General features: G+C 31.9%; 5 protein-coding genes across 5 annotated transcripts; all 5 read left to right on the top strand.

Annotated features, from left to right (window-relative positions):
* The first annotated feature begins 4,438 nt into the window (after positions 1-4,438).
* LOC124372021 lies at positions 4,439-6,244 on the top strand. Its single transcript, XM_046830396.1, has 2 exons — positions 4,439-4,486; positions 5,933-6,244. The coding sequence occupies exons 1-2, from the start codon at positions 4,458-4,460 to the stop codon at positions 6,219-6,221; spliced, it is 318 nt and encodes a 105-aa protein (XP_046686352.1). The 5' UTR covers positions 4,439-4,457; the 3' UTR covers positions 6,222-6,244.
* Positions 6,244-8,049, top strand: LOC124372020. The gene is made up of 2 exons (XM_046830395.1): positions 6,244-6,291; positions 7,738-8,049. The coding sequence occupies exons 1-2, from the start codon at positions 6,263-6,265 to the stop codon at positions 8,024-8,026; spliced, it is 318 nt and encodes a 105-aa protein (XP_046686351.1). The 5' UTR covers positions 6,244-6,262; the 3' UTR covers positions 8,027-8,049.
* LOC124372019 lies at positions 8,049-9,854 on the top strand. Its single transcript, XM_046830393.1, has 2 exons — positions 8,049-8,096; positions 9,543-9,854. Exons 1-2 carry the CDS (start codon positions 8,068-8,070, stop codon positions 9,829-9,831), a joined length of 318 nt encoding a protein of 105 aa, XP_046686349.1. The 5' UTR covers positions 8,049-8,067; the 3' UTR covers positions 9,832-9,854.
* Positions 9,854-11,659, top strand: LOC124372018. Its single transcript, XM_046830392.1, has 2 exons — positions 9,854-9,901; positions 11,348-11,659. Exons 1-2 carry the CDS (start codon positions 9,873-9,875, stop codon positions 11,634-11,636), a joined length of 318 nt encoding a protein of 105 aa, XP_046686348.1. The 5' UTR covers positions 9,854-9,872; the 3' UTR covers positions 11,637-11,659.
* On the top strand, positions 11,659-13,614 carry LOC124372017. Its single transcript, XM_046830391.1, has 2 exons — positions 11,659-11,706; positions 13,153-13,614. Exons 1-2 carry the CDS (start codon positions 11,678-11,680, stop codon positions 13,439-13,441), a joined length of 318 nt encoding a protein of 105 aa, XP_046686347.1. The 5' UTR covers positions 11,659-11,677; the 3' UTR covers positions 13,442-13,614.
* The last annotated feature ends 8,667 nt before the right edge of the window (positions 13,615-22,281 follow it).

The raw sequence follows: 22,281 nt of genomic DNA, 5'->3' as shown, positions 1-22,281 counted from the left end.
AAGTTTTTTGTTTTTTGTTGTAAATTTCATTCAGTCCTCATTTTAATACGATCAACAAGGTTTTTAATGTAAAACAAAGTTACGAGTAACTAGTCGCAATATTTACAAATACATTAATACTTTGCTGAATTGTCCATAATTAATTCTCTGTCACTTTCTTCATATAATCATTATAAAAACAAGATAAAATGCTACTCAAGTTTCGGATATATCTTTAACATTTGTGATTTTAGGGGTTATATGGAATAGTCGTTTGAGTTTTCATTCCCCAATGAAATAAAGTAATCCTAAATATATCACTCACAAAACAAGCCGCGTTAACCGAAACTATTTTCTTACACAGACCAAAATGTTTAAATACGTATTGTATAATTTTGTGTATCTCATTTTCTTAGAAGCATAAACGGAAATCTAAGACACAGATGTACCTCTGAAAACACTTTACCGACATTAACTCTTGCAGACAGATAAACAGACTGAAAAGGAGTCTTAGCAAAATATGTAATCTATAGCTCGTTCCTTAGTTTCTAGAGATATCTTGCAGTAGGTTAGATTTCGCAAACCCTTTGCCAAATCTCATGAGGGAGCATGCTATGACAATAAACTGAATCTTTTGCCTGTATAGAAATAAAATTGTCATACAAATCCTCAGGTATTTACGGTATATCTATATAGATGTAAGACAGCAGACTTCGTGTTTGCAACTACGCTGTACGTAGTAGGCTTATTGATGGACAATATAAACCCTGACATATGTATGTCCGGGATATGAGTTGACTAACTTGCTCACAAGCTTGACTATGGTGAATTTCTTTCTCTGGAAATTTCTCAAAGATCAAATGATGTAAAATTTGAAATATCGAGAACAACTCAAAATGACATGAGGGGGAGAATTCGAAGATATTGTTTGGCCATGACGCCACAGAAGTTACAAAACGTACCATAAAACTTTTACTGAAGAATTAAAATTTTGAAAGGTATTTTACATTTATAATTTTAAAATGTGTATCTTTAGCTCACTGAATCGGGCTATAATATTATTTTTAGTTGATGTACGTTGGTGGTTCTTTGATTGCAAGTAGCTTAAATTTTAAATATCGTTATTAATATGGCAATAAGGTTGAAGTATACATAGCAATACAAGTAAATAATAAACAATAAGTATTATATTTACTATGTAGTGACTATTTGGTACATATTGTGTAGATTTTGAATTTTACGCTGTATCATATTTCACGTCATAATCAAACTAGGGAAGATTTGTGTTTCTGAAATCCTTCGAGTATAAAGTAGCGCTTCTACAATGTGTCTCTCTAGATGGTTTCACATTAAAATTTGATATTAAATTTTGACTCTTTATCTCAGTTTCGTACTAATTCCGCCTCTTAAATATCCAGAAATGAAATCAAAAATTAATAAGTTTTTATGGTTTTTCAGAATGAATAAAATAAAAGTTTTATTTTTCCTTATTTTATTTGCGGTTTTATATTGCCAAACCTGCAATACTGCTACATATGTTAATTTAGAACTTGAGACATCCTAAAGACTATATTTTTTGTAAGATTTTTTCATTGTATTGAATATAAGAATTTAACATGAAAGATAGAATATTTTGATTAAATTAATGAGAATTCCTTCAAACAACTTTTACAGGCTTGTATATTTAAAATTATATAATACAACATCTAGTAATATAAACTAACAAATTTGGTTATTGTGAAATTGATAAATAATTTTGTGAATTTTTATTGGCTTTAGATTTCATAATCAGGTGTTTTTGTTTAAGTGTCTGATTAATAAAGTCAAAATTATGTTTATGTTTCCTATATGTAAATAAATAAATAATCATGTTATTTTCAAGACCCAACTCAACTAAAAATATTATTTTATAATTAATAAGTAAAAAATCACATATTTTTCTGTAACGCTATAACTAAAAGGAATTACAAAATTGATTTGGAACAAGTTTTAAAATGTTTGTTTAGTAGTTTTCACAGTGTCACAAGATCTTCTATCAACTCAAAAAAAATTAAGTGAAAACTGATTTTTAAATATTAAATATACTTAAAAGGGCACTAAAAGCTAAAGTTACATAGTTTATTTGTATAAAAAGCACAATTAAGGATATTGTTGATACTATTTCTATGGTAATGGTTAACAACTTTGGGATAAATTATCAACATGAATCTTGAGAATCAACCAAAATGTGGCAACAACAAGAAGGAGCCGTGTCCAGGTCGTGAGTTTAACTAAATAAATTATCTTTATCATCACAAGCAATTAGTTACTATTTACTTATTTCAACGACTCTGATTGTGAAAAAATAAGACTCTTGTAGTAATTTTAATAATAGGGCGTAGTTCAGTGGAAAAATTAAACTAAACTCTAAAACTGATAGGAAATATTGTTGTTAATGGATGTTTAAGATTAACGTTGATGTAATGCAAGTCATTCTCTACGGTGAGGCCAAATTATTTCAACAATTTCATTGTGCAACCAATACCTTAATGCGGAGTAATCCTTAACGTGTAGTGTGATAGCCAACGGTGATAGAAACCACGGCTAGTAGATGTTTGTGCCTTTTTGTGTTACTAGTTGGTAAAAACAACATATTTAGGACTCTGACTAACGGAAATCATATGCTCCAGTATATTTTATATTTCTCAGTAGGAGTATTGGTACCGTCCAAGACTCTAAGTTCCTGATCATAATGAATACAGACCTCTACAGTTAAAAAGGTCCAAGCTCCTGAAATAAATTTCTCAATAATTATTCTGGATGAGGTAGAACTCAATAATTTTATTATTATTATTGAACCTCAGGTATCTGGTATTTCCAGTGATGAGAACTACATCGGAGATTAAATTGAAATGCAATGTAAATTTACAGAAAATTTTCTCACAAGAGAAATCGTGAAATATATGTACAGTCATACACACCATAATATTGGTATAATTATGTTAAATACTTCATTTTAACTGATTTCTAAACATTTATACAGTTTCAGTATTACATAGGCAATTTATTGAATAAAGTGTAGTATTGTAGGATTATAGGGAATGGCAATATTTGCTATCTCTAGACATTTATATTTATATTGACTTTGAAGTGCACTGTCTCAGAAAACAAGGACAGTGGATGTTTCTGCCTATTTCTGTTAGTAGTTGGTAAAAACGAAACACTTGTAATATTATTTTAAACGGTATTACTGTATCACAATAGAATAAGGGATGACAATATTGTTATCTCTTGACATTTATCTCTATTTGAACTGTAAAATTCAATGTCTCAGAAAACCACGGCCAGTAGATGTTTCTTTCTGCCTGTTTGTGTTACTAGTTGGTGAAAACAACACATTTAGGACCCTGACGTACGCAAGTCTTATGCTACAGTATATTTTATATTTCTGAGGAGGAGTTTAGGTATCGCCATTAGCCGAAAGTTCCAATTCCTGATTGTGTTGACTACAGACCTCTACATTTAAAAAGGTCCCAGCTCCTCAAATAAATTTCCCAATAGTTATTCTGTTACAGTTGAAACTCCATAATTTCTAATACTATTATTGATCCTCAGGTGTCTGTCATTTTTGGTGATGAGAAATACATGCTGTAAGAAAGTTTGCAAGACCTTCTCTACTACAACAAGTCTTCCTCTGCTGCATGGGACTGCACCAAGTAGAAAGGAGCCTACACGAGTATCAGGGGCGTGAGTTTAATTAATACATTATCTTTATCATCACAAAAATTTAGTTACTATTTTCTTATGTCCATGACTCTAATTATAAGTTACTAAGGGTCTTCTAGTTATATTAATAATTCGGCGTAGTTCACAAAAATAGTACTAATTTTTAAAGCTGATATGAAATATATTTAATTAAAGACGTTTTGGATTAACATTACTTAAATGCAGGCCATTATCTACGATGAAGTAAAATATTTAAATTGTGCAATCGATGCCTTGATGCGGAGTATTCCGGAAGAAAGGTGTTTGTTTTGATATGAATTATTTTTAAACGGTATTACTGTATCACAATGGGTTTCGGAACAGACGTTGAATTGAACTGTTACGGACGGAGAGTTTTAGTAACGAAACAGTTGTGATTACATATATGTGTGGTTTTGATAGGAATACTGGATACACTAGGATTGAGGAGGATATCAGAAGATGTATTCCGTCCACCAACCCCTACGCAAATCTCAACCGGGATCGTTTTGTTGCCCCTCGACTCTACAGATATACACCCACTTCGGTACTCTCCCAGCCCCTCACACTCCGCTCCTCATTGTGATCAATAATTTTCATCTATTATTGACCATTCTGGGGGACGTGAAAAGCATACATGGATTCCCCTTCACTTCCAGAAAATTCTTTTCAGCTAATACAACGCTCCAGGCACAAGAACCAACCAACCTCTGAGCCCTTCAACGCCAGGATGACCAAACATCACGTGTCGTGCGATGACAAAACCGTTTCTAGGTACTCTTAGGTAAGATAGATAATTTTAATGTTTGCTTCGCATATACCCTAATGTACAAAATCTATTACTCAACAAAACTCTCCGTCCAAAAGTAACAGTTTAAATTCCGAACTCATTTATCCTGCATCCTTTATGTTAATAATAGACTCGAACATGTTGATTATTATTAAAAAAACCAAAGGATCATCCAAATAAAGCTGAATTTGTATTAGTTAGTTAATAAATAGCACGTACAAACAGAATAGGTAATATTATATAATTTCAACATGATTAACAATATTAAAGTAGGTTACTATTTCAAACATTAATTAGTATAGGTTAACTAAATTTTATTTTTTGTTAGAACTATGTTTAATATCCGGGATTACATTCAAATTTAATATACATTTACATTCAAATCATTCTCACGAGGAATTGTAAAATATATGTACGGCTATAGATTATAGTATGGTATAAATATGTTAAATACTTGTTTTAATCTAACATTTATACATTTTTAAAGTTTGAAAAGGGGGTTCGCAGTTTATGAATTAAATTATATTTTCGTATCAGAATAAGGGATGACAATATTGTTATCTCTTGACATTTATCTCTATTTGAACTGTGAAATTCAATGTCTCAGAAAACCACGGCCAGTAGATGTTTCTTTGTGCCTGTTTGTGTTACTAGTTGGTGAAAACAACACATTTAGGACCCTGACGTACGCAAGTCTTATGCTACAGTATATTTTATATTTCTGAGGAGGAGTTTAGGTATCGCCATTAGCCGAAAGTTCCAATTCCTGATTGTGTTGACTACAGACCTCTACATTTAAAAAGGTCCCAGCTCCTCAAATAAATTTCCCAATAGTTATTCTGTTACAGTTGAAACTCCATAATTTCTAATACTATTATTGATCCTCAGGTGTCTGTCATTTTTGGTGATGAGAAATACATGCTGTAAGAAAGTTTGCAAGACCTTCTCTACTACAACAAGTCTTCCTCTGCTGCATGGGACTGCACCAAGTAGAAAGGAGCCTACACGAGTATCAGGGGCGTGAGTTTAATTAATACATTATCTTTATCATCACAAAAATTTAGTTACTATTTTCTTATGTCCATGACTCTAATTATAAGTTACTAAGGGTCTTCTAGTTATATTAATAATTCGGCGTAGTTCACAAAAATAGTACTAATTTTTAAAGCTGATATGAAATATATTTAATTAAAGACGTTTTGGATTAACATTACTTAAATGCAGGCCATTATCTACGATGAAGTAAATTATTTAAATTGTGCAATCGATGCCTTGATGCGGAGTATTCCGGAAGAAAGGTGTTTGTTTTGATATGAATTATTTTTAAACGGTATTACTGTATCACAATGGGTTTCGGAACAGACGTTGAATTGAACTGTTACGGACGGAGAGTTTTAGTAACGAAACAGTTGTGATTACATATATGTGTGGTTTTGATAGGAATACTGGATACACTAGGATTGAGGAGGATATCAGAAGATGTATTCCGTCCACCAACCCCTACGCAAATCTCAACCGGGATCGTTTTGTTGCCCCTCGACTCTACAGATATACACCCACTTCGGTACTCCCAGCCCCTCACACTCCGCTCCTCATTGTGATCAATAATTTTCATCTATTATTGACCATTCTGGGGGACGTGAAAAGCATACATGGATTCCCCTTCACTTCCAGAAAATTCTTTTCAGCTAATACAACGCTCCAGGCACAAGAACCAACCAACCTCTGAGCCCTTCAACGCCAGGATGACCAAACATCACGTGTCGTGCGATGACAAAACCGTTTCTAGGTACTCTTAGGTAAGATAGATAATTTTAATGTTTGCTTCGCATATACCCTAATGTACAAAATCTATTACTCAACAAAACTCTCCGTCCAAAAGTAACAGTTTAAATTCCGAACTCATTTATCCTGCATCCTTTATGTTAATAATAGACTCGAACATGTTGATTATTATTAAAAAAACCAAAGGATCATCCAAATAAAGCTGAATTTGTATTAGTTAGTTAATAAATAGCACGTACAAACAGAATAGGTAATATTATATAATTTCAACATGATTAACAATATTAAAGTAGGTTACTATTTCAAACATTAATTAGTATAGGTTAACTAAATTTTATTTTTTGTTAGAACTATGTTTAATATCCGGGATTACATTCAAATTTAATATACATTTACATTCAAATCATTCTCACGAGGAATTGTAAAATATATGTACGGCTATAGATTATAGTATGGTATAAATATGTTAAATACTTGTTTTAATCTAACATTTATACATTTTTAAAGTTTGAAAAGGGGGTTCGCAGTTTATGAATTAAATTATATTTTCGTATCAGAATAAGGGATGACAATATTGTTATCTCTTGACATTTATCTCTATTTGAACTGTGAAATTCAATGTCTCAGAAAACCACGGCCAGTAGATGTTTCTTTGTGCCTGTTTGTGTTACTAGTTGGTGAAAACAACACATTTAGGACCCTGACGTACGCAAGTCTTATGCTACAGTATATTTTATATTTCTGAGGAGGAGTTTAGGTATCGCCATTAGCCGAAAGTTCCAATTCCTGATTGTGTTGACTACAGACCTCTACATTTAAAAAGGTCCCAGCTCCTCAAATAAATTTCCCAATAGTTATTCTGTTACAGTTGAAACTCCATAATTTCTAATACTATTATTGATCCTCAGGTGTCTGTCATTTTTGGTGATGAGAAATACATGCTGTAAGAAAGTTTGCAAGACCTTCTCTACTACAACAAGTCTTCCTCTGCTGCATGGGACTGCACCAAGTAGAAAGGAGCCTACACGAGTATCAGGGGCGTGAGTTTAATTAATACATTATCTTTATCATCACAAAAATTTAGTTACTATTTTCTTATGTCCATGACTCTAATTATAAGTTACTAAGGGTCTTCTAGTTATATTAATAATTCGGCGTAGTTCACAAAAATAGTACTAATTTTTAAAGCTGATATGAAATATATTTAATTAAAGACGTTTTGGATTAACATTACTTAAATGCAGGCCATTATCTACGATGAAGTAAATTATTTAAATTGTGCAATCGATGCCTTGATGCGGAGTATTCCGGAAGAAAGGTGTTTGTTTTGATATGAATTATTTTTAAACGGTATTACTGTATCACAATGGGTTTCGGAACAGACGTTGAATTGAACTGTTACGGACGGAGAGTTTTAGTAACGAAACAGTTGTGATTACATATATGTGTGGTTTTGATAGGAATACTGGATACACTAGGATTGAGGAGGATATCAGAAGATGTATTCCGTCCACCAACCCCTACGCAAATCTCAACCGGGATCGTTTTGTTGCCCCTCGACTCTACAGATATACACCCACTTCGGTACTCCCAGCCCCTCACACTCCGCTCCTCATTGTGATCAATAATTTTCATCTATTATTGACCATTCTGGGGGACGTGAAAAGCATACATGGATTCCCCTTCACTTCCAGAAAATTCTTTTCAGCTAATACAACGCTCCAGGCACAAGAACCAACCAACCTCTGAGCCCTTCAACGCCAGGATGACCAAACATCACGTGTCGTGCGATGACAAAACCGTTTCTAGGTACTCTTAGGTAAGATAGATAATTTTAATGTTTGCTTCGCATATACCCTAATGTACAAAATCTATTACTCAACAAAACTCTCCGTCCAAAAGTAACAGTTTAAATTCCGAACTCATTTATCCTGCATCCTTTATGTTAATAATAGACTCGAACATGTTGATTATTATTAAAAAAACCAAAGGATCATCCAAATAAAGCTGAATTTGTATTAGTTAGTTAATAAATAGCACGTACAAACAGAATAGGTAATATTATATAATTTCAACATGATTAACAATATTAAAGTAGGTTACTATTTCAAACATTAATTAGTATAGGTTAACTAAATTTTATTTTTTGTTAGAACTATGTTTAATATCCGGGATTACATTCAAATTTAATATACATTTACATTCAAATCATTCTCACGAGGAATTGTAAAATATATGTACGGCTATAGATTATAGTATGGTATAAATATGTTAAATACTTGTTTTAATCTAACATTTATACATTTTTAAAGTTTGAAAAGGGGGTTCGCAGTTTATGAATTAAATTATATTTTCGTATCAGAATAAGGGATGACAATATTGTTATCTCTTGACATTTATCTCTATTTGAACTGTGAAATTCAATGTCTCAGAAAACCACGGCCAGTAGATGTTTCTTTGTGCCTGTTTGTGTTACTAGTTGGTGAAAACAACACATTTAGGACCCTGACGTACGCAAGTCTTATGCTACAGTATATTTTATATTTCTGAGGAGGAGTTTAGGTATCGCCATTAGCCGAAAGTTCCAATTCCTGATTGTGTTGACTACAGACCTCTACATTTAAAAAGGTCCCAGCTCCTCAAATAAATTTCCCAATAGTTATTCTGTTACAGTTGAAACTCCATAATTTCTAATACTATTATTGATCCTCAGGTGTCTGTCATTTTTGGTGATGAGAAATACATGCTGTAAGAAAGTTTGCAAGACCTTCTCTACTACAACAAGTCTTCCTCTGCTGCATGGGACTGCACCAAGTAGAAAGGAGCCTACACGAGTATCAGGGGCGTGAGTTTAATTAATACATTATCTTTATCATCACAAAAATTTAGTTACTATTTTCTTATGTCCATGACTCTAATTATAAGTTACTAAGGGTCTTCTAGTTATATTAATAATTCGGCGTAGTTCACAAAAATAGTACTAATTTTTAAAGCTGATATGAAATATATTTAATTAAAGACGTTTTGGATTAACATTACTTAAATGCAGGCCATTATCTACGATGAAGTAAATTATTTAAATTGTGCAATCGATGCCTTGATGCGGAGTATTCCGGAAGAAAGGTGTTTGTTTTGATATGAATTATTTTTAAACGGTATTACTGTATCACAATGGGTTTCGGAACAGACGTTGAATTGAACTGTTACGGACGGAGAGTTTTAGTAACGAAACAGTTGTGATTACATATATGTGTGGTTTTGATAGGAATACTGGATACACTAGGATTGAGGAGGATATCAGAAGATGTATTCCGTCCACCAACCCCTACGCAAATCTCAACCGGGATCGTTTTGTTGCCCCTCGACTCTACAGATATACACCCACTTCGGTACTCCCAGCCCCTCACACTCCGCTCCTCATTGTGATCAATAATTTTCATCTATTATTGACCATTCTGGGGGACGTGAAAAGCATACATGGATTCCCCTTCACTTCCAGAAAATTCTTTTCAGCTAATACAACGCTCCAGGCACAAGAACCAACCAACCTCTGAGCCCTTCAACGCCAGGATGACCAAACATCACGTGTCGTGCGATGACAAAACCGTTTCTAGGTACTCTTAGGTAAGATAGATAATTTTAATGTTTGCTTCGCATATACCCTAATGTACAAAATCTATTACTCAACAAAACTCTCCGTCCAAAAGTAACAGTTTAAATTCCGAACTCATTTATCCTGCATCCTTTATGTTAATAATAGACTCGAACATGTTGATTATTATTAAAAAAACCAAAGGATCATCCAAATAAAGCTGAATTTGTATTAGTTAGTTAATAAATAGCACGTACAAACAGAATAGGTAATATTATATAATTTCAACATGATTAACAATATTAAAGTAGGTTACTATTTCAAACATTAATTAGTATAGGTTAACTAAATTTTATTTTTTGTTAGAACTATGTTTAATATCCGGGATTACATTCAAATTTAATATACATTTACATTCAAATCATTCTCACGAGGAATTGTAAAATATATGTACGGCTATAGATTATAGTATGGTATAAATATGTTAAATACTTGTTTTAATCTAACATTTATACATTTTTAAAGTTTGAAAAGGGGGTTCGCAGTTTATGAATTAAATTATATTTTCGTATCAGAATAAGGGATGACAATATTGTTATCTCTTGACATTTATCTCTATTTGAACTGTGAAATTCAATGTCTCAGAAAACCACGGCCAGTAGATGTTTCTTTGTGCCTGTTTGTGTTACTAGTTGGTGAAAACAACACATTTAGGACCCTGACGTACGCAAGTCTTATGCTACAGTATATTTTATATTTCTGAGGAGGAGTTTAGGTATCGCCATTAGCCGAAAGTTCCAATTCCTGATTGTGTTGACTACAGACCTCTACATTTAAAAAGGTCCCAGCTCCTCAAATAAATTTCCCAATAGTTATTCTGTTACAGTTGAAACTCCATAATTTCTAATACTATTATTGATCCTCAGGTGTCTGTCATTTTTGGTGATGAGAAATACATGCTGTAAGAAAGTTTGCAAGACCTTCTCTACTACAACAAGTCTTCCTCTGCTGCATGGGACTGCACCAAGTAGAAAGGAGCCTACACGAGTATCAGGGGCGTGAGTTTAATTAATACATTATCTTTATCATCACAAAAATTTAGTTACTATTTTCTTATGTCCATGACTCTAATTATAAGTTACTAAGGGTCTTCTAGTTATATTAATAATTCGGCGTAGTTCACAAAAATAGTACTAATTTTTAAAGCTGATATGAAATATATTTAATTAAAGACGTTTTGGATTAACATTACTTAAATGCAGGCCATTATCTACGATGAAGTAAATTATTTAAATTGTGCAATCGATGCCTTGATGCGGAGTATTCCGGAAGAAAGGTGTTTGTTTTGATATGAATTATTTTTAAACGGTATTACTGTATCACAATGGGTTTCGGAACAGACGTTGAATTGAACTGTTACGGACGGAGAGTTTTAGTAACGAAACAGTTGTGATTACATATATGTGTGGTTTTGATAGGAATACTGGATACACTAGGATTGAGGAGGATATCAGAAGATGTATTCCGTCCACCAACCCCTACGCAAATCTCAACCGGGATCGTTTTGTTGCCCCTCGACTCTACAGATATACACCCACTTCGGTACTCCCAGCCCCTCACACTCCGCTCCTCATTGTGATCAATAATTTTCATCTATTATTGACCATTCTGGGGGACGTGAAAAGCATACATGGATTCCCCTTCACTTCCAGAAAATTCTTTTCAGCTAATACAACGCTCCAGGCACAAGAACCAACCAACCTCTGAGCCCTTCAACGCCAGGATGACCAAACATCACGTGTCGTGCGATGACAAAACCGTTTCTAGGTACTCTTAGGTAAGATAGATAATTTTAATGTTTGCTTCGCATATACCCTAATGTACAAAATCTATTACTCAACAAAACTCTCCGTCCAAAAGTAACAGTTTAAATTCCGAACTCATTTATCCTGCATCCTTTATGTTAATAATAGACTCGAACATGTTGATTATTATTAAAAAAACCAAAGGATCATCCAAATAAAGCTGAATTTGTATTAGTTAGTTAATAAATAGCACGTACAAACAGAATAGGTAATATTATATAATTTCAACATGATTAACAATATTAAAGTAGGTTACTATTTCAAACATTAATTAGTATAGGTTAACTAAATTTTATTTTTTGTTAGAACTATGTTTAATATCCGGGATTACATTCAAATTTAATATACATTTACATTCAAATCATTCTCACGAGGAATTGTAAAATATATGTACGGCTATAGATTATAGTATGGTATAAATATGTTAAATACTTGTTTTAATCTAACATTTATACATTTTTAAAGTTTGAAAAGGGGGTTCGCAGTTTATGAATTAAATTATATTTTCGTATCAGAATAAGGGATGACAATATTGTTATCTCTTGACATTTATCTCTATTTGAACTGTGAAATTCAATGTCTCAGAAAACCACGGCCAGTAGATGTTTCTTTGTGCCTGTTTGTGTTACTAGTTGGTGAAAACAACACATTTAGGACCCTGACGTACGCAAGTCTTATGCTACAGTATATTTTATATTTCTGAGGAGGAGTTTAGGTATCGCCATTAGCCGAAAGTTCCAATTCCTGATTGTGTTGACTACAGACCTCTACATTTAAAAAGGTCCCAGCTCCTCAAATAAATTTCCCAATAGTTATTCTGTTACAGTTGAAACTCCATAATTTCTAATACTATTATTGATCCTCAGGTGTCTGTCATTTTTGGTGATGAGAAATACATGCTGTAAGAAAGTTTGCAAGACCTTCTCTACTACAACAAGTCTTCCTCTGCTGCATGGGACTGCACCAAGTAGAAAGGAGCCTACACGAGTATCAGGGGCGTGAGTTTAATTAATACATTATCTTTATCATCACAAAAATTTAGTTACTATTTTCTTATGTCCATGACTCTAATTATAAGTTACTAAGGGTCTTCTAGTTATATTAATAATTCGGCGTAGTTCACAAAAATAGTACTAATTTTTAAAGCTGATATGAAATATATTTAATTAAAGACGTTTTGGATTAACATTACTTAAATGCAGGCCATTATCTACGATGAAGTAAATTATTTAAATTGTGCAATCGATGCCTTGATGCGGAGTATTCCGGAAGAAAGGTGTTTGTTTTGATATGAATTATTTTTAAACGGTATTACTGTATCACAATGGGTTTCGGAACAGACGTTGAATTGAACTGTTACGGACGGAGAGTTTTAGTAACGAAACAGTTGTGATTACATATATGTGTGGTTTTGATAGGAATACTGGATACACTAGGATTGAGGAGGATATCAGAAGATGTATTCCGTCCACCAACCCCTACGCAAATCTCAACCGGGATCGTTTTGTTGCCCCTCGACTCTACAGATATACACCCACTTCGGTACTCCCAGCCCCTCACACTCCGCTCCTCATTGTGATCAATAATTTTCATCTATTATTGACCATTCTGGGGGACGTGAAAAGCATACATGGATTCCCCTTCACTTCCAGAAAATTCTTTTCAGCTAATACAACGCTCCAGGCACAAGAACCAACCAACCTCTGAGCCCTTCAACGCCAGGATGACCAAACATCACGTGTCGTGCGATGACAAAACCGTTTCTAGGTACTCTTAGGTAAGATAGATAATTTTAATGTTTGCTTCGCATATACCCTAATGTACAAAATCTATTACTCAACAAAACTCTCCGTCCAAAAGTAACAGTTTAAATTCCGAACTCATTTATCCTGCATCCTTTATGTTAATAATAGACTCGAACATGTTGATTATTATTAAAAAAACCAAAGGATCATCCAAATAAAGCTGAATTTGTATTAGTTAGTTAATAAATAGCACGTACAAACAGAATAGGTAATATTATATAATTTCAACATGATTAACAATATTAAAGTAGGTTACTATTTCAAACATTAATTAGTATAGGTTAACTAAATTTTATTTTTTGTTAGAACTATGTTTAATATCCGGGATTACATTCAAATTTAATATACATTTACATTCAAATCATTCTCACGAGGAATTGTAAAATATATGTACGGCTATAGATTATAGTATGGTATAAATATGTTAAATACTTGTTTTAATCTAACATTTATACATTTTTAAAGTTTGAAAAGGGGTTCGCAGTTTATGAATTAAATTATATTTTCGTATCAGAATAAGGGATGACAATATTGTTATCTCTTGACATTTATCTCTATTTGAACTGTGAAATTCAATGTCTCAGAAAACCACGGCCAGTAGATGTTTCTTTGTGCCTGTTTGTGTTACTAGTTGGTGAAAACAACACATTTAGGACCCTGACGTACGCAAGTCTTATGCTACAGTATATTTTATATTTCTGAGGAGGAGTTTAGGTATCGCCATTAGCCGAAAGTTCCAATTCCTGATTGTGTTGACTACAGACCTCTACATTTAAAAAGGTCCCAGCTCCTCAAATAAATTTCCCAATAGTTATTCTGTTACAGTTGAAACTCCATAATTTCTAATACTATTATTGATCCTCAGGTGTCTGTCATTTTTGGTGATGAGAAATACATGCTGTAAGAAAGTTTGCAAGACCTTCTCTACTACAACAAGTCTTCCTCTGCTGCATGGGACTGCACCAAGTAGAAAGGAGCCTACACGAGTATCAGGGGCGTGAGTTTAATTAATACATTATCTTTATCATCACAAAAATTTAGTTACTATTTTCTTATGTCCATGACTCTAATTATAAGTTACTAAGGGTCTTCTAGTTATATTAATAATTCGGCGTAGTTCACAAAAATAGTACTAATTTTTAAAGCTGATATGAAATATATATTTAATTAAAGACGTTTTGGATTAACATTACTTAAATGCAGGCCATTATCTACGATGAAGTAAATTATTTAAATTGTGCAATCGATGCCTTGATGCGGAGTATTCCGGAAGAAAGGTGTTTGTTTTGATATGAATTATTTTTAAACGGTATTACTGTATTGTAACGTGGTTGCTCTAATTAAATATGTATATTATTAGTTTAAGCACTGTATCCTCTGGTGGAGATACTTCATGACAAAATAATTATAACCAGATTATTTGGTTTGTATCATAAAATAATAATATTTAAATGGAGTTTGTGTTCTGCCAAATGAAATTGTAGTCTTGTAATGTTAAACAATGTTTTTATTTATCTTGTTGCAATCTTCAATTGACAATTAATTTGATGTTTTGTACATTTTTGCATTTCTTAATATAATTTTAGTAAGAGCACATTTCATTTATAAATTTTCAATAGTTAAACCATTTTTATATTCCTGAATATAGCTTGAATTTTTGTATCCAAACAAAAATAAAAAATACTTCTTCTTAATAATTAAACTAAATCACTTACACCTTTTATTTGGTTTTCTTGTCCGGTTCACCGAAAACCCCGTAAACTGGGGTCTTCTTTCAATCCGGGACTACTAACTATGTGCCTACAAGGCTAAACTACACAAGATAATGAGCAGAGCTCTCCAGTAGTTTTGTTCTAACATTACAAGACAAGTAACCAACTAGGTTTCCTATTGGTTAGCAAGTTTTAGACCTCTGAACCAATCAAAAATTTCAGTTTCTTACAATGGGAGTACTATTGGTTTTAAATGTACAGAACTGAACTTTCCAATTCAAGCTATTTCAGGGATGCCTTATTTTAACATTATACCAATCTTAGGTTTTATTAATTTTTTTTTTTATTAAACTAAGCATATTTACATATAAAAATATTTGGTTCAATTTTCCATTTTTTTTTTATTTAACAATGTTTTATTATAACTATTTAATTACATAATACGGTTACAAAATCTCTCCCTCAAAAAAAGGAAAATTTTCCAAATATTCAAACTTGCCAACATGTCATTTTTCAAATACATATTTGTTTTACACATAAAAACTCAAAATTCAACTAATTCCTATCTTCAGGCTTAATTCTTAAAGTAAATAATCCCTTTATATCTTAATCTATTTGAAGATATATAAACTAAAACTTTATTTTATTAAACCATTAAAAGTTCAATTCATCATTCCTTCTACCTGTCCCATGACACTGAGGTACGGGCCCGGTACCAGTAATGTTAGGGGCTAGTGAGAATAGGAACCAGCCACATGCGGGCTGAGGTGCGGGCCGGGCCAGGGCCGCACGGCAAACAGTCAACAATGACAACAATGTCCGTGCCACTACCGGAACCGCCGCCCGTGCAGCAACAGAGGTTTGAACTGCAGATAACAACTCAGCTCCACAGCACATTCACTACAACTTAAATAGAGTCATTAATCACTGTCAACCTTATCTATTGCACGTTATTTCAATGATGTTTATAGATAGTCTGTTATCATCATTATAAAATAACCTAATGGCATTACAATGTCATTACATCATTATCATTCTAATGATTTCCTGCAATGATGTTCTTTCTAATGAATTTCTTATCGTTTTGTAAGTGTACTTTTATCTTAGTCTATTATGTACATTTTGTTTGAATTACTGGATTTATTTTGTAAGCAGGTTAAAACCTTACCAAAACTGGAAAATATCCTGAAAGCTTTTCAGTTCAGTTGAGTGCGTTCCGTGGAAGTAGTCGTATCAAAAAGTTTGTTTCGTGATACCGTGATTCAAATTACGTAAAAGTTCAGTGTGTAGTCGCGGCGCATGTTGTTTTGTCTCGTCAGTGTTAGCGTTTCGGTTACAAGGAAAGCTTTCAAGTGTTAGATTTCCAAATTTTGAATTTATTTTACATCCAGTGAGTCAAACATATTTAATACACTTTAACATATTAAATTCAGTATTATGAATTCTATTAACTTCAAAGTATTTACATTTACAACTGTTTTAATGCCTTGTATTTACAATAATTATTTTATGCAGTATATTTTACAACTTAACTATTTAAGTTAACACTTAACTAAATTCAGCAATTCTACAATATTCTACGCTGGTTGTTTAACTGACTAATATGTGCTCTTTTCACAATATGTGGTTCACCAATTTTTTGAATAAGTACAACAACAGGATTTAAGAAATATATCACAGAGTAAATGCCAGTGTACCCTTAAACCAAGCTTATTTTGAAACTTATTCGCTTTATTACTGAGAAAATGAGTTTTTAAAAATACCTTTGATCCTAATTTAAATGGGTGTTTGACTTTTTCCTCTGAATATCTCACTCTTCCTCTATTGTGTTCTACAGATTTCTTTACATTCTTTATTGCATTTTTTAATTTTTATACTAATTTCTTGAGGTGTTACCTTATTGTCTATCAGGTCATTTATTCGCCATAAATTACTTAAAGCATGGTTAGGACTATGATTAAACATAAGCTTAAATGGAGTACTATTTATACTTTCATTTAAAAGCTGTGTTCAAACTCATTTTGTAAATAATTTAAATCTTTGTTCCACATATCTTGCCTTATCATGATAAAATGCTTGTAACATGCTTTTTAAATTTCTAAGGTATCTCTCAGATCTATTCCCTGATGGTTTGTAAGGAACTAACTTATGATGTTCAGATACCATACTTAAAACAAAAACTGCTTAAACTCTTCACTTTTAAAACAACTGCCATTATCTGACACAAGTACTTGGACAAGTTGAAAAATTATTAAAAACAATTTCCTCTAATTTTCTTATGACAGATATACTCTTACAATTTCTTAAAGGTATTAACCAACAAGTATCTTGTCATATCATCAACCACAATTAAAATATATATTATAACCCATCTTTAGTTTCTAAACTAAGCTACCAAATATATCAATATATATTCTTTCCAAGGCTTGTTTGGCATGAGTAGCGATTAATTGGCCCTCGTATATACGTTGAGCAGGCTTAGACATTTTACATAAAGCACAGTTCTTAAATTTTATTCTTAATTTCATTAACTAAGTTTGGCCTGTAAAAATGTTCTGTGACTTTTGCAATGGTTCTTTTTGTATACCTGGATGACCTCCAAGAACACTTGAGTGATAATAATTAAAAATCATTTCAATCAACATTTTTGGCAAATAAATTTTACCCTTATTTCTATCACTTATTCTAAACATAAGTACACCTTTATTTAAATAAAACTTATCACTATTTTCTTTTCTCTCTATACTTTTAACAATATTTTGGAATTTCTACATCATTTTTCTGGTGTTGTACAATTTTAGTGAACGCTAATGGGAAATCTTTTATAACATTTAATTGAATAACATCAATTTTGTCATCTTTAACTACCTTCTTATTTAACACATCTATGTTTCTTGTATTGCTTATTTTTCTTATTACTATTATCTGTACTAATTTTATTCTTATTATTAGCTTCATCTAGAACAATTTCATGCATCCTTGATAAACAATCAGCCACCTTGTTGTCCACTTCCTTTCACATGCTGTACTCTAAATGGCAAGCTTAATATTCTTTCTACCCACCTACCTAACCTACCAAGCTTTCTAAAATGACCTAATACCCAAGAAAGTGCGCTGTTGTCAGTAATTAATAAAAAAGGCTGAATTTCTAGGTAAGAATGAAACTTTTCCATACTTAAAATGACAGAGAGTGCTTCCTTCTCATATACTGACATACATTTCTCTGCGTCTGTGAATTTCTTTGAATAGTAAGCTATTGGTAACCTATCTCCATTAAATTCCTGAAGTAAGGTACTTCCTAAACCAATCTCGCTTGCGTCACACATAAGTATAAATGGTTTATTAAAATCAGCATATCCTGAGCACTGGGGGGTTACTTATACATGATTTTTAGCTTCACAAAACTGTCATTACACTCAACTGTCCAATTAAATTTTACTTTATTTTTTCTGAGTTCATTTTAATGGACTAGCTATTTTAGCATAATCTTTTATGTATTTAGAAAAATATGATACCATTCCTATAAATCGACTGACTTGTTTAACATTCTTTGGAGGTTCAAATTCCCTAATTGCAACTGTTCTTTCAGGGTCTATTTTTATTTTGATTTTTACTTATTTTATGGCCTAAAAAGCTCACTTCCTTATAGGCAAACTTCACTTTACTGGGATTCACTGTTAGATTGTGATCACTTAATCTTTTAATGACTTCTTTTAAATGAATAATGTTGCTCTTCCAAACTTTTAGAAAATACTATTAGGTCATCTACAAAATTCATACAATACTGAAATTTTATACCATGAAGGACTCTATCCAAGATATGAGCTTAATAAGCCAGAACCACAATGCAGGCCGTAAGGTACCCTATTCCACTCGTTAGCTCGAAAATGGTGTAGAGAAAGCTGTTAAGTGTTTACAATTTTCTTTAATCTTTATTTGATAAAAGGAATTACATAGATCCAAAAACTGTAAAATAACAAGCTCCTTCCAAGTAATGATAACTTTGATGTAAATCACCAATAGGATAGTTTAACCTTTTCGAGCTTTGAGTTCAACTTAGAGTAATTATATGACCATGCGAAATTTATCACTGTTTGGTTTACCAACTAAAAAGGTAGGACTAGAGTAGCTCGATAAACTAGGTCTAATAATATTTTGTCTTAATAAGTCATCTATGATTTCCTTCATAATTTTCATTTTTGGAGAGGGCTTAATGGGTAAGGTCTAATGTTTACAGGCTCTTTATCTTTAAGTTTGATTTCATACTCAAAGTCTATTGCTTCCCCTTATTTCAGCGGTAAATACATTAGGGTAGGCATTGACTAGCTTACCAAAATTTCATTTTCTAGCCTTAAAACAAACCAATCTGGATATTTTCATTTACATTATTACTCATAACATTAATGTTGTTAACAAGGCCAATATTTACACTTTTATTAAATTTAAAATAACATTCATCGTTGTTCAAATCTATAACTAATCCAACATCTCTCATAAAGTTTGCTCCTAATATCATATTCCAAGCAACATTTTTCCCAATCATAAATTTAACATACCAACTTAAACTTTCTAATTTTAATTTTAACAAAGCAACTACCAATAAGCTCAATTTTATCATTTGTAGCAGTTAAACATTCCCTATCAGAAGGATACACCTTTTTTACAAGTTTTTTCCTTAACTAACATATTTAGCATGGTCTTCGTTAATTAAAATTAATGCTACTCCCTGTGTCAATAAGGACATTTTCTTTTAAAATTTTTACTAAATTCAACTTCTACACTAGGTAAAGTACAACTTTTATTTTTTATACTTAAACCAGTTTTTACTATTTTCATTGTTTAACTTCCTTTTTACTTTATACATTTGCTTTTTAAATTGTTTTCTTTCATCTCTGGCTTTATCTATAAATAAATGTACATAACCTCGCTTTTTATACATACTGTTTTTTTCAAAGTACTAAATTTATTACTGTTATACATCCATTTACTATTTACAAGTTTACTGTTTATTTGGGAGAGGCTTCCCGAGGGGTTGTAAAACCTCTCCCTTAATTCAAGTTTTTTTTGTTCAAAATTTCTTAGATTATTTCTAGGTCTGTAACAATTTTTTGCAATATGACCTACACGATTTACAATTAAAGCATTTCTTGACTTCCTGAATATTACTGACAAATTTTGGCTTAACATTAAAGTTTTTTAAACATTCACATTTCTTCTTTGGTGATCTGCATATGCCACATTTTGAGGCTTGTATACATAACCTATCAAGGTCCTCAAAAGTTTTTGGATTCTTCATGAATACTAACCTAGCTCTATCGTCCTGATTTATTCCAAGCTTAATAATTTCCACTAGTTCTTCCTCACTGTAGTTGCAATTTAAAATATTTGAGTTTTCCCTAACCTCAGTTATATAAACAGAAAGGGGTTCCCCTGGTTTTTGTTGTCTAGTTACCAGTTTCCCTTTTTAAATTTTCTTTTAAGCCCAGAGGTACAAAATAATGTAACAATTCACTATTTAACTCCTGAATGTCTTTTTTGTCCGATTTTACAACTCCATTATTTTGGAAAGTAGAGGTCCGGTCACATTAACCCAAGCACAGTTCTATAACTTCTGTACCCAATAAATGTGTTTCGTTCTTTAATTTTAATAAGTTTTTTATGAACTCAAGTAATTCACTAATATTTAAACCATTCGTAATTTTAAAGTTTTTTAAGTGTTTCTCAACCGGGTTAGGAAGTTTTGAAAATATTGATGTATTATTAACTTCATCATTACCACACTCTCCCTCTTTTCTATAAGTTAAGCCAGCTATTGGGGTTTTTATCACTACTTTTACTTGCACTGAAAGTTAGTTTATTTTCAAACACATCACTTAAGTCTTCTTCCTCCATATTTGTCTCACTTAACCTTCTAACTATATCTTCTTTTAGCTTACTGTCAACTTCGAGGGTTTTAAATTTTGTTTCAGCTAAACCTAGTTTTTCCATATATTTATGTAACTCTTCCCTCTTTAGTACTATCCAATTTAAATTTTAGCAAATTTGTTATTCTAATTTGTAAATGATTTAATTTTTGTTCGAACCTAACAATGTCAATAGTTGATTTACTTATTAATATCTTTCTTCCACTGAACTCTCAATGCTTGATACTTTCACTTTTATTATTTCAAATTCCTCAGCAAGATTTTTTAAGTTTATTTTGTAGGTTTAAAAATTTTCGGCTGGACATTTAATTTTATCACACTTCTTTAGCCTTTTTCTCCAAATCTGTTACTTTATCTGTCCTTATCTGTATTTACATTCCTTAACATTAATTCATAAACTAGTTCTTCTTTGGTGAGAAGATCAACTTTGAGGAGTGCCATTTTAAAAACTTTACAAGTACTGTAATCAATGATAAAAAACTAATTAAACTGTTTTCACTTTTTCCAAACTTTTACACACTTTACTTTGCAGATACACAAACTCCATGTTCTTTTTTATATAATTTACTTAATAAATTTTTTTTACAAGCAGATTCGCGCAATTTATTTGTAACATGGTTGCTCTAATAAATATGTATATTATTAGTTTATGCACTGTTATCCTCTGGTGGAGATACTCCATGACCTATATAATTATAACCAGATTATTTGGTTTTGTATCATAAATAATTAATATTTTAAAATGGAGTTTGTGTTCTGCCAAATGAAATTGTAGTCTTGTAATGTTAACAATTTTTTTATTTATCTTATCTTCAATTGACAATTAATTTGATGTTTTGTACATTTTTGCATTTCTTAATATAATTTTAGTTAAGAGCACATTTCATTATAAATTTATTCAATAGTTAAACCATTTTATATTCCTGAATATAGCTTGGAATTGTTTGTATCCAACAAAAATAAAATACTTCTTCTTAATAATTAAAACTAAATCACTTACACCTTTTATTTGGTTTCTTGTCCGGTTTCACCGAAAACCCCGTAAACTGGGGTCTTCTTTCAATCCGGACTACTAACTATGTGCCTACAAGGCTAAACTACACAAG

The sequence above is a fragment of the Homalodisca vitripennis genome, unplaced genomic scaffold (assembly GCF_021130785.1).
Source record: "Homalodisca vitripennis isolate AUS2020 unplaced genomic scaffold, UT_GWSS_2.1 ScUCBcl_2397;HRSCAF=7116, whole genome shotgun sequence".
Classification (NCBI taxonomy): domain Eukaryota; kingdom Metazoa; phylum Arthropoda; class Insecta; order Hemiptera; family Cicadellidae; genus Homalodisca; species Homalodisca vitripennis.
The sequence above is the reverse complement of the archived record's forward strand: the minus strand, read 5'-3'. Positions and strand labels throughout refer to the sequence as shown.

Excerpts from the sequence above, each read along its gene's own strand:
- LOC124372021 (XM_046830396.1), top strand. The coding sequence starts at position 4,458 with ATGACAAAACCGTTTCTAGGTACTCTTAG. Across the intron at positions 4,487-5,932 it reads CCGTTTCTAGGTACTCTTAG|GAATACTGGATACACTAGGA; the intron begins GTAAGATAGATA and ends TGGTTTTGATAG.
- LOC124372020 (XM_046830395.1), top strand. The coding sequence starts at position 6,263 with ATGACAAAACCGTTTCTAGGTACTCTTAG. Across the intron at positions 6,292-7,737 it reads CCGTTTCTAGGTACTCTTAG|GAATACTGGATACACTAGGA; the intron begins GTAAGATAGATA and ends TGGTTTTGATAG.
- LOC124372019 (XM_046830393.1), top strand. The coding sequence starts at position 8,068 with ATGACAAAACCGTTTCTAGGTACTCTTAG. Across the intron at positions 8,097-9,542 it reads CCGTTTCTAGGTACTCTTAG|GAATACTGGATACACTAGGA; the intron begins GTAAGATAGATA and ends TGGTTTTGATAG.
- LOC124372018 (XM_046830392.1), top strand. The coding sequence starts at position 9,873 with ATGACAAAACCGTTTCTAGGTACTCTTAG. Across the intron at positions 9,902-11,347 it reads CCGTTTCTAGGTACTCTTAG|GAATACTGGATACACTAGGA; the intron begins GTAAGATAGATA and ends TGGTTTTGATAG.
- LOC124372017 (XM_046830391.1), top strand. The coding sequence starts at position 11,678 with ATGACAAAACCGTTTCTAGGTACTCTTAG. Across the intron at positions 11,707-13,152 it reads CCGTTTCTAGGTACTCTTAG|GAATACTGGATACACTAGGA; the intron begins GTAAGATAGATA and ends TGGTTTTGATAG.